The sequence below is a fragment of the Mobula hypostoma genome, chromosome 3, assembly GCF_963921235.1.
Source record: "Mobula hypostoma chromosome 3, sMobHyp1.1, whole genome shotgun sequence".
Classification (NCBI taxonomy): domain Eukaryota; kingdom Metazoa; phylum Chordata; class Chondrichthyes; order Myliobatiformes; family Myliobatidae; genus Mobula; species Mobula hypostoma.
Window position 1 is genome coordinate 179,495,553 of NC_086099.1, and position 12,887 is coordinate 179,508,439.

General features: G+C 40.6%; 1 protein-coding gene across 3 annotated transcripts in view; it reads right to left on the reverse strand.

Annotated features, from left to right (window-relative positions):
* The window catches only part of cubn (cubilin (intrinsic factor-cobalamin receptor)), a 264,719-nt gene that overhangs the window by 206,784 nt on the left and 45,048 nt on the right, over positions 1-12,887 (reverse strand). For all 3 annotated transcript variants that reach the window (XM_063044183.1, XM_063044182.1, XM_063044184.1), the window contains 2 exons: positions 3,886-4,048; positions 151-341 (listed from right to left, as the gene is read on the reverse strand). In XM_063044183.1, the coding sequence (XP_062900253.1) occupies positions 151-341; positions 3,886-4,048 (354 nt within the window). The remainder of the gene's footprint in view (positions 1-150; positions 342-3,885; positions 4,049-12,887) is intronic.

Below are 12,887 nucleotides of genomic sequence, written 5' to 3' on the forward strand. Positions count from 1 at the left end.
CACTTACTAGATAAAAATGTAACACGTGCCAAATCAGAATGCAGTGATTTTGTATTTTAAAAGTGCATAGTTCCAGCAAATGTAAGTAATTTGCTTTTAAACTGATCCATGTGTTCATGAGAGCATACTTGATAATAAAGGATAATTTACCTCTATATAGTCCAAGGAACAGTTGTCATGGAGTTCCAAATCCATATGTGTGAATTGAAGAAGAATGTGCTCTCCTGTGGGCTGCTCTATAACATAGATGCACTGTTTGCTGCTGGGATATGGATGAGGCCATTTGGGAGAAGTAAGAATTCCTTCACTGTCTCCATATGTTCCTCCGCAGCCAGGTTCAGCTATTCATTAAGAAAGATAAATGACAAAATTAGCAAAATGAAGCTAAAGAGAAGAACAAGTAGAATAAGAGCACCACAGGAACATAAAACACAAGAAAGATGCAGCAGGAGTAGGTAATAAGGCCCTTCAAGCCTTCCCACCATTCAATATCCTCATGGATAATTACGCTGCTCCCAACTTCTTTGTCAGTTTTCCATAAATCTTAATTCTTCAATTTTACAAATGCTTATCTACCCCCACCTTAAATAAAAATCTGCCTTCTAAGGCAGAGAATCCCAAAGATCTAAAATTTTCTGAGGAAAGAGACTTCTATGCATCTCAGTTTTAAATTACCAAGTCAAGTCAAGTTTATTGTCATTTTGACCATAAGCTGCTGGTACAGTACACAGTAAAAATGAAATAACGTTCCTCCAGGACCTTGGTGCTACATGAAACAACACAAACCTACACTAGACTATGTGAGACAGCACAAGGCTAGATTATACTATGTAAAACAACATAAAAACTACACTAGACTACAGACCTGCACAGGACTATATAAAGTGCACAAAACAGTGCAGGGCAGTACAATAATTAATAAACCGGACAATAGGCACAGTAGAGGACAAATTACAATATAATAATAATAATATAATCTTATAGACCAGTCCCTCAGTCCCTTATTTTGTAGCTATGTCCCCTTGTTTGTGACTTTCTCATTGTGGAAACATCTCAACATCTACTCAGTGAAGCTCCCTTCGGAACTTACATATTTGAATACAAATAATCTGACATTCTTCTGAACACTGAGGAATACAAACACAAACTATCCAGCTGCACTTGATAGGACAGCCTTCCTAGCCAAGGACATTACCTAATGAATTTCCTTTGGAGAGCCTCCAGTGCTATTCTGTCAAGGTGGATGCCAAATTTGTAACCATTGGAAGTTTGTCTCTCTGGGCTAGGACAATGGAGGAAGCAGCAGAAGCACTGGAGTGGAAGACTTTGAACTCCAAACTGTGCTACCATCTCTCCAGTTTCACCTCTAGTTAGAAGTAAGAACTGTACTTCTTACTGGAAGTGAAAGTGGAGAGAAGGGAGGTTAGGAAGGTTACAAAGGGGAATAGAAGCCAAGAACTATCCTGGATGACCTTTGGAAAGTGAGGTGTTTTTGCAAATAGAAATGGTGTGTGACCCTGCCAGTTCTGACATTGAAATGGATACAGTTATAAAAACAGGAAATGCCAGGAGCACTTAGCAATTCAGGCTTTGGAAGTAGGGAGACACACTCAGGTTGATTATTGTTCACCAGAGCTAGAAAAGTTTAGAAATTCAACAGGAATTACAGGGATGGCGAAGGGGTGATGGGGACAAAGGGAATGTCTGTGAAAGGGTGAAAAACAAAAGAGACTGACTGACATAAAAGATGGTAGTGCTGACTAAGAGAATGCGGTGAAAGTTTTTTAATCTCCAGTTTATGTGTCTGAATGGAATGTAAGTAAAAGGAAATTAGCGGAGAAGAAATGTTAAAGCTGAAAAATACAAAAGGCTCCAACCACTGGAAAATCAGAAGTAAATAAGAATGCTGGGTATACCCAGCATATCAGGCAGTATCAATGGAAAGACAAAGACTTGGGTTAATGCTTCAGGTTGACTCTTCATCAGAACAAGCTAACTCTGACACAAATAGGAAAGATTGGTTAATCTAAAACTGTGGAATTCATTTTTGAGTCCTGCAAATAGTAAACTAAAAAGAAGAAGCTGCCCCTCAAGGTTATGGTGTATTTCACTGTAGCAGTGCCAGACGTTAAAGATCAAAGTAGGAATGGGATGAAGAAAGAACAGAAGTAAGTTGGAAGTATAATATGCAAGGAAATGTTAAGAAATAGTGCTATCTGTGAATGAGATAACTGAAGTAAGGGAAACTGAGAGTGCCAAATCATAAAGTAACAGAGAATTTGGGTTGGGGACTAACATGGAGGGGGAGACTAAAGGAGAACAGGAACCTAGAGAGCAACATCAATTAAAATGAAAGTAGCACAGCTGCACAGTACAAGTCTGAGTGAGGAAAGCAATGAAGAGTAGATGCTAAAGAAATTTAATGTTCAATGAATGGTCAGAAAATGGAACGAAGTGAGATGTTCAAAAAGGAAAATAGGCAGAGTGTAGGGTGTGTCGTGCTGGTGTGGGCCACATGCCTGCAATAGCTTGGACAGGATAGTTATTGGAACGTATGGGTGAGCATCAACATTTCACATTTCCCAGAAGATTGTAATTTCTACACAATCAGTTAAAATAATGTCAGATGTATAGGGCATTTCCCACAAGTGAAATATAATGTTGGTAAGAAGATGCAGAGATGAATGGTGCGAGATAACCACTGGTAAAACTCACAGTCAGTACTGGATGAAGTGAGTTGGATGAGTGGGACAAAAGACATGCTAAATGGGTTTGCTGCAAGACAATAAGGAGCAAATGGGTCTGTGCTTCATGAAGATGCATTTTCCTTACTGAAGATACTATAATCAATTTTCTGGAGAACACAGTTAATGACAACCCTTAAGTAGGTGATGGGTCAGATTTGAATAGTTTGTGGTTAGCGACTGCCCTGAATACTCTCAAGTGGCCTGTTTGGCTGCAGGTCAACAATAAACAATCTTGAAATCATCCACATCAAAGCAGTCTGTTTGGAGACACAGGAGATGACATATGCTGGAACATGGAACATCAAACAATCTGCCGGGTGAACTCAGTGGATTGAGTAGTATCTGTGAGGGGAAAGAAATAAGTTCTGATGCAGGGTTTCAGACTGTAATGTCGAAAAATTCCTTTCCTTCCTTAAAGGCCACTCAAGCCATTGAGTTCTTCCAGCAGATGGTTTGTTGCTGAAAGCTGAAATATTGGATCTCTGTCTCACCAAATGATGCCCTTTTGTTGCATTGACTGCCTTCACTCTCCAAAATACACAGCTTCCTTAATGGTACCTCCCAACTTTGGCTTTCTACCGCTTGGAAGATCAAGCACATCAGATACAAGAAACAACATGCTGGAGGAACTCAGTGGGTCGAGCACCATCTGTGAGGGGATGGAACATTTCAGGTCAGGAGCCTACAAGAGTACCATCCTTGTGCATGGTTTCAACACAAAGAAGTGGCAATTCCTTTTCCCCCTCAGGTGCTGCTCAACCCACAGAGTTCTTTCAGCTTTTTACTTCTGATTCAAATTCCAGCATCTCAGTCTCTTGTATCTCCAAGCATATCAGATGCATGGGAAGATCACCAGCTGCAAATTCTCCTCCAAGTCTTTTGTTGGAAATGCATTATCATCCTTCCATAGTCACTGGATTGAAGTCCTGAGTTCTCTACTTAGCAACACTCTGTGAGTACCTTTAACACACAGATTGCAACAACTCAAGCATAGCTAGAGATGGACAATTAAAAAAATCTTTAGCCAGTGACACATACAAAATATAACAATTTTTCTACATGTATACAGGGCAATATTCAAATTTGAAACTGTTTTATAACCCAATTAAGATATGAGGGATAACACACAAATATTTACCAGGTAATGCAATGTATGTGACATAAAACCCTTGTCCACTGTTACTTTTGTCACTGTGGAAATGGATCCGTGCAGTAGGGCCAGATGTCAGGAGAGGGGGAGGGCTTTCATTGCCACAGTATTTGCGAAGGATGGGATCCTGGTCCAGCAGTCCATCTCTAATCTACAGATAGCAAAAGAGAATTAATAACTGCACATTATTATGCATATAGTAAATGCAGAGAACCAAATGCAAAAATACTCAGTATGAGAAAAAATTGAACCATGTGCATGTTATACTAAATGCTAAATAAAATAGAATGAGCTACACTATACATTACTATGGTAAAGACCAGATTAAGTTTCTAACATAGAGGTACACATATATCCGCTAATGTGCGTGCAAACACGCGCACATGTACACGGAGCAGGTTGTGAAATAGCTAGATTTAATATATCATTTCAATGAATTTGCTGAACTCTGGAGAGTTTGTTATGAGGTGCACATGGTTAATGCTGCTGCCGTACAAGCTCCAGGGTCACAGATTTGATCCTAATCTTGGGTGCTGTCTGTGTGCAGTTTGCATATTGTCCCTGTGATCTTATAGATTTCTGTCAGATGCTCTGGTTTCCACCTACATCCTAAAACAACCTTTGCTTGAAGAGTTAAGATTTTATTGTAGGTTAAGTGATAAAATAAGTAAAAGGGAGTTGATGGCAGAAGGGAGAAACATTAGATATGTACGGGACGAAAGACTATAAAACTGATGGAATTGATCTTCTTGCAGGTAGCATTGACTTAATGGACTGAATGGCCCCTTTCTGTACCATTGTAAGTAAGAAAGAGAGAAAGATATGCATCTAATCCCATATTGTTTGTTTCACTTACATCTATCAGTCACTGTTTTGCATATGTTCAGTAACTGACTTCTACAGCTCTTTCCAGGAAGTTACAAAGAAAGTTGATAAAGGCAAGGCAGTGGATGCTGTCTAAATGCACTTTAGCAAGGCCTTGGACAAGGTCCCACATGGTAGGCTGGTCAAGAAGATTTAGTCGCTTAGCATTCAAGAAGAAGTAGTAAATTGGATCAGACATTGGCTTTGCAGGAGAAGCCAGAGAGTGGTAATAAACGGTTGCCTCCTAACTGGTGGCCTGTGATTAGTGGTGTGCCATAATAATTGGTGCTGAGTCCATTGTCCTTTGTCAACGTTATCAACGATCTGGATAATAACGTGGCAATCTGGATCAGCAAATTTGTGGAAGGCACCAAGATTGGGGGTGTAGTAGTCAGCAAAGGAGACTATCAAAGCTTGCAGCAGAATCTGGATTTGAAAGCTATCCCCTTTTGTACCCTTAGCTAGGGCACTAAGGAGTGTAATAGAACAAAGAAATCTTGGAATACAGATCCATAATTTCTTGAAAATGGCATCACAGGTAGAAAGGGTTGTAAAGAAAGCTTTTGGCAAATTGGCCAACATAAATCAAAGTACTGAGTACAGGAGTTGGCATGTTATGTTGAAGTTGCATCATGTGTAGTTTTGGCCACCTACCTACACAAAATATGTCAATAATGTTGAAAGAGTGCAGAGAATATTTACAAGGATCTTGCCAGGACCTGATAATTTGTGCTACAGGGAAAGGTTGAACAGATTAGGACTTCATTCCCTAGAGTGTAGAAGAATGAGGGGAGATTTGATAGAGGTATAAAAAATTATGAGAGTATAAATAGGGTAAATGCAAGCACGCTTTTTCCACTGAGGCTGGGTGAGATTAGAAATAGAGGTCATGGGTTAAGGGTGAAAGGTGAAATGTTTAATGGGAACATGAGGGGTAACTTCTTCACTCAGATGGTGCTGAGAATGTAGAACGAGTTGCCAGCAGAAGTAGTGGATGTGGATTTGATTACAAAATTTTGAAAGAAATTTGTATAGATACACGAATGGAAGGGGTCTGGAGAGCGATGGCCTGGGTGCTGGTCAATGGAACTCGGCAGATTAATAGTTCGGCATGGACTAAATGAGCTGAAGGGCCTGTTTGTGTGCAGTAGAGTTCTATGGTTCTTTGGGTACAGAATTTCATAGATTCAATACTCTGAGTATAGTAATTTCTTTTCATCGCTGTTCTGAATGACTGTCCCTGTGACTCTGGCTCCAGACACATCAGCCCAGGGAAATACCAACACTACACTTATCCTTACAAATTCCATCAGAATTTTGTGGGTTTCAATGATATAAACCAAATGAATAGTAAATAGTGAGTCTTGGCTTTCATTTAAGTGAACTTGATAGATGACTGGTCTGTTTGCAATTCAGCACTTATTTCATCAGAATGCAGGCATGTTGTTGGAGACTATACATGAAATAGGTCACTCGTGAATTTATAAAGGTTGTTTGTCCACTATTCTCACCGATAGTGCAGTAAACTTAGAAAAAAAACACTTAACTAACCTCCAAAGTTCAAAGTAAAATTTATTATCAGAGTACATACAGTGGCATGCAAAAGTTTGGGCACCCCAGTCAAAATTTCTGTTACTGTTAATAGCTAAGCGATTAAAAGATGAACTGATTTCCAAAAGGCATAAAGTTAAAGATGACACATTTCTTTAAGAAAGAAGGAAAGAAAGCAAGAAAACTTTTTTTATTTCCATATTTTACAGTTTCAAAATAACAAAAAAGGAAAAGGGCCTGAAGCAAAAGTTTGGGCACCCTGCAGGGTCAGTACTTAGTAACTCCCCCTTTGTCAAGTATCACAGCTTGTAAGTGTTTTTCGTAGCCAGCTAAGAGTCTTTCAATTCTTGTTTGGGGGATTTTCGCCCATTCTTCCTTGCAAAAGGCTTCTAGTTCTGTGAGGTTCTTGGGCCGTCTTGCATGCACTGCTCTTTTGAGGTCTATCCACAGACTCTCGATGATGTCTAGGTCAGGGGACTGTCAGGGCCATGGCAAAACCTTCAGCTTGCACCTCCTGAGGTAGTCCATTGTGGATTTTGTGGTGTGTTTAGGATCATTATCCTGTTGTAGAAGCCATCCTCTTTTCATCTTCGGCTTTTTTACAGACGGTGTGATGTTTGCTTCCAGAGTTTGCTGATATTTAATTGAATTCATTCTTCCCTCTACCAGTAAATGTTCTCTGTACCACTGGCTGCAACACAAGCCCAAAGCATGATCGATCCAGCCCCATGCTTAACAGTTAGAGAGGGGTTCTTTTCATGAAATTCTGCACCCTTTTTGCTCCAAACATACCTTTGCTCATTGCGGTCAAAAAGTTCCATTCAAAAGGTTCAAAGGAACATCTAAACAAGCCCGATGCATTTTGGAAACAAGTCCTATGGACTGATGAAGTTAAAATAGAACTTTTTGCCAATTGGAACTGACTGGGGTCTGCAAGTGAGGAAATCCAGAATGCAATTACACAGGGTTATTGAAGCCCAGGTCTTGGAGTTTACTGATTAGTTTTTATGATGGTCTTAAATGCATTCCTGCAATCAATAAAGAGCATCCTGACGTATGCATCTTTGCTGTCAAGACGTTCCCGAGTTGTGTGAAGAGCCAACGAGGTAGCATCTGCTGTAGACCTGTTGCTTCAGTAGATGAATTGGAGCAGATCTAAGTCACCATTCAAACAGAAGCTAATACGTATGCTTCAATACCAGCCTCTCAAAATACTTCACCACTGTGGATGTAAATAAATGCCACTGGGTGATAGTCATTTAAACAGGTTACCATGCTCTTCTTGGCATCGATAGGACTTAAGCCTGCTTGAAGCAGGAGTACCACAGACTGCCGGAGCCAGTTGGTCGGCACAGGACTACAGTATTCGGCCAGGTACTCTGTCCAAACGGGATGCTTTCCTTGGATTCTCTCTCTTGATCTCTCTTCACACGTCATCTTCAGATACTGCGGCCAAAGGACCATGGGGAGCCATGGAGGTGTGCGATGGTTCCTCCCTGTTCTGGTGGTCAAAGAGAGCATACAAGGAAGTGAAGCTCTGCTGTCCCCTATGTCGCAAGATTTAGCTTTGTAGGAGGGTTATGACATTCAAACCCTGCCACAGCTGTCGAGCATCCCTCGTAGATTCCAGTCTGGTCCAGAATTTCCACTTCGCCCGAGAGATAGCCTTCTAGAAATCATATCTGCACCTCTTCTAGCATTCTTGATCTCCAGCTGTGAATGCCTCTGATCTGGCTCTCAGCAGGTTCTGGATTTCATTGTTCATCCAGGGCTTCTGATTGGGGAAAACCCCAAACAATTTTGTGGGGACACACTCACCCACAGCTACTTTAATGAAGTCTGTAACAGCCCTGGTGTAGTCATTCAGGTCCTCAGATGAGTTTTTGAACATAGCTCAGTCCACTGATTCAAGGCAATCCTGTAACCGTTCCTCAAACTCCTACAATCTTCTCTCAATTGACTTGATCTCTGGAGGCTCTGTCTGTATGCAGGTAGTAGAAGTACAGCAAAATGATCAGATTTGCCAAAATGTGGTTTTGGGAAGCAATGATAGGCAGCCCTTAACATAATGTGTTGAGACCTCTGGTGCAACAGGATATATGCTGCTGATAATTGGGCAGGGTTTTCTTCAAACAGGCTTGGTTGATTTGAAATGTGTCAGAATGGGCCGTTTCTTGCTTACAGATAGCATCGCAGAGTTTCGTCAGTGCTTTCTTATAATCGGCCGCTGGTGGTATGTAAATTGCGGTCAGGATCACGGATGAAAACTCCCAAGGCAAACAGAATGGTTTACATGTAATCGATAGTTGTTCCAAGTCAGGAAAACAAGAAGCTGGCATACCCTCAATGTCCGTGCACCAATAAGAATTGACTAAAAGCCATTTACCGCTACTCCTTTCCTTACCAGACTTCAAAGTTTGATCCATTCCGAAAATCATAAAACCTTCTGGATAGCTGCGTCCGAAGTGTTCACCATTAACCAAGTCTCAATGCAACAAACAATTGAGATATGCCTCATCTGCCTCTGATCCAGCAGCCTTGCCCTGAGATCATCAGTCTTATTTTCAAATGACTGTACATTTGCGAACAAGATGGTAGACAGAGGAAGCCTCATCCCTCCGTGCTTCAGCCTAGTTTGAATCCCACCTTTCCTGCTGCGTTTTCAGCCTTGGCCTTGACCTTGACCCTTAAAGGTGCCACACTTAACTGCTCCACGTTCAACCGTTGAATGTGAAATCTGAAGATTATTGATGTAGTTTTGTAGCCCGTTGTCTGTTACCTATATGCAGCCAGCCTGCACTAACTAGATGCAGAATACAGGTGTCCCCCGCTTTTCGAACGTTCGCTTTACGAAACCTCACTGTTATGAAAGACCTACAAGTACCCTGTTTTCGTTAACAGAAGGTGTTTTCACTGTTATGAAAAAAATCAGCACACGATAAAAGGCAGTGCGCGCCCTGAGCAGCTGCTCTCCCCCGGATTCGGAACAGCATTGCTTTAACACGTGCCTGTGAGCAGCTGTTTGCAAGATGAGTTCTATGGTATCGGAAAAGCCTAAAAGAGCTCGTAAGGGTGTTACACTTAGCATGAAACTATACATAATTAAGCATTTTGATCGTGGTGAACGAAGTAAGGACAACGTGAGTTTGGCTTGTGGAAGCTGACGAAGATGATGTTGAAGAAGTTTTGGCATCCCATGACCAAGAACTGATAGATGAAGAGCTGATGCAATTGGAAAAGGGAAGGATAACAATGGAAACCGAATGAGTAATGATAAAGTACGACTTTAATTTTGAAAGGGTACGTAGGTTTAGGGGATATTTGCAAGATGGTTTGAGTCCTTACAAAGAACTGTATGATAGAAAAATGCACGAGGTTCAGCAGTCACATCAGCCACAGCAGACGACAAACCTCGACCTTCGACATCGAGGCGGGCAGTCATAGGAGAAGATGAGCCACCTGCTTTAATGGAAACAGACAACGAGATGATACCCCAGTGTCCCATCACCCCAACCCCCGGGCCACGAACAGATACCAATTCGCGGAGAATGTAGCGGTAGCCAGGAGGCACACAGCACATCTTTAAGAAAAAAGCCGAGATAAACATGCTAATTAATTAGGTGCTGCCCACACGTAAATGTCGGCCCAAATCAGAGGTGATGCAATCGGCAATCGGCACTGATCTGGGCCGACAATTACGTGTTGGGTGGCATCTAATTAATTAGCATGTTTATTTCGGCTTTTTTCTTAAAGATGTGCTGGGTGCCTCCCAGCTACCGCTGGACCCCTGCATGCTTCGCGGCAATGTATCGGTTGGCGGCTTGGAGGGTGGGGGCCACTGCACCACCCTAGCCTGCAATGACTCAGTCTAACACACCATCAGCAGTGTGCTCGGCGCTGAACCAATTCCGGTAAGTGATACTACACTGTACTTACATTATTTCTACTTTACATAGGCTGTGTATTTTTACATGTTATTTGGTATGATTTGACAGCTTTATAGCTTAAAGGTTACTGGAGAGCGCTTGCGCCGTGTTTTTGCCAATAGCGCTTGCGTGAGATTTTCTGCCGAAAGCGCTTGCGTGAGATTTTTGCTTCGGCGAACAGTGCAGTAATGATTGTGGAAAAGTATTTCTACTTTACATCGGTTGTGTACTTATCATATTATTCCTGCTTTTACTATATGTTACTGTTATTTTAGGTTTTATGTGTTATTTGGCATGATTTGGTAGGTTATTTTGGGTCTGTGAACGCTCACAAAATTTTCCCATATAAATAAATGGTAATTGCTTCTTCCCTTTACGACATTTCAGCTTACAAATCGTTTCATAGGAAAGCTCTCCTTCAGATGGCGGGGGAAACCTGTAAACCAATTTTACAAAGGAGATCAGATGTTGATTTCAGGCACTCACCCTGGAAGTCTGTATTGCCGCCATTATCAATAAGAAGCAATTGCATTTTCTTACAACGGCCTAACATGAGCTGCTCTCAAAACTACTATCTGCCTCATGCCAAAAACAGGCTACTGCTGTACTTCCACAAGGAACAGAACTAACTCACTCCGTACTCAAGTATTCACTTGAAAATGGAATGGTACAATCATCTTCTCCATCTCCTCAGACAAGTTCAGGACCCAAGATAACAGCTTTATAAATAACTTTAGAGCAACCACAATTGCCCAATGTAATAGGTGATCTTCAAATGTACAGCCGTATCCAGATGGAAACTCAAGTGGGTAGAAAAGAATGACAAATTCCAGCAGAACAAGCAGAACGAGTAGTTTCAATGCAGCTTTAAGAAATGCCTGTAACTTACATTGTGCCAAAAAAAAATCTGAGCCAACAAAGCAGCAAAGTAACCGAATAATAAAGAGACTTCAAAATAGGTTGTTCTTGACAGCAGCAATGAATCAGTAAGTTGTAAAACTGAAGGCTTCCTTTCAGAGTTTATTTCACAGCATTGTTGAGCCTTATTTTTTTCAGAAAATTCATAAATTCAATGTGATGCATGTGGATTATCCCTGCAATGGAAACACTTGCAGGGCAATTAAATGACGATTTCCTCATAATGTGGCATACCAGATGCAGTACATAGTCAAATTAAAAGCTTTTTGTGTAACTGACACATGCTGTATGTTTAACTAATTACTCAAGTGCAAAGACATTTACATGCTTTGTTCATAGAAATAATAGCAATTCACATTATATGCAAGCATAATATACAAGCCACCAAAATAATATGCTAAGATACAAAATCAGTGACTTCTACTCACTTGGTTCACTCATAAATAAGTGACAAAATATACAAATAAACATGTCCAAACTTAGTATTTTACAGCAAGAACAATGAATACGTAGGAGCCAAATTTCACCAGGGTGACATGTATAGATGCCCTCCAGTCGTAACCTCACAAAGTATATAAGGTTAATGGGCGAGTACATAACTTGAAGGAGGTCAGCATATGTCTGCACCACAGCCTCTCTTCCATGAACTGTATTCTTTTCATGGCCTCAATAAAGAAATCAGCATAACCAAAGACTGCACCCACCTCATTCGCTCTTCTCCCCTCTCCCATGGAGCAGATAATACAAAAGCCTGGTAGCGCATACCACTGGGCTCAAAGACAGATTCTACTAATTCGTTACAAGATGATTGAATGGTTTTCTAGTACAATAAGATGAACTCTTGACCTCACAATTTTACTTGTAGTGAACTTGCACATTACTGTCTACTGTACTACATTTCCTCTGTTGCTTTTACTTTATTTTGCATTCCGTTTTTGTTCTACCATGTACGATATCAACGCACTGGGTTATAAATTGACCTGTCAGAACAATACACAGATGGTTTTCACTGTACCTCAGTACATATGACAATAACAAATCAATTCAATTTCAATTCTAACAGTAACTCCATCTCATGCACCTATACGAGTTGTGTCTCAGAAAGGAAACGTTCATCATTGGGAACCCTCACCATCCAAGTCATAGCTTCTTCTGAATACATGTACCAGCATCAGGCAAGAGGCGAAAGCCAGAAAAAAAACACACCTCAAATTCAACAACAACTTATTCTCCATCGCCAGCAGATTCTTGAACTAATCTGAGAAACCCCAGTTTAGACTAGATTTCTTTTCTTCGCTCTCCTAATCTTGCCATTGGATCATGTTTATTTTTGTACATGTGGAAGTTATTTATAACTTGTTGTTTTAAGTTTATGTTAACTTATGTATGTCACATTTATAATGTAAAATGTTGATGCAAAAGATTAACTTTAACATTTATACTCTGTGTTTATATCCCTATGATTACAATAAATTTAAACCCAAAGATTGCCTTGAAATAGGACCTTAATGTTAACTTCAAGTGGAAAGGACAAAGTACAAAGGAATTTTCTCTGAAGTTGTTGAGAGAGAATCTATATCCAAAATTTATGGGGGACAGACGCCAAAATTTTAATCAGAAAATCTCTATTTCCTGACCCAGAAAATGATACACTTTCTTGTCCTTTGAAGTACTGATGTTCAAATTACACCAAGTTCTTCCTGTCCTACCGTTGTTCTAAGAGATCCAGCT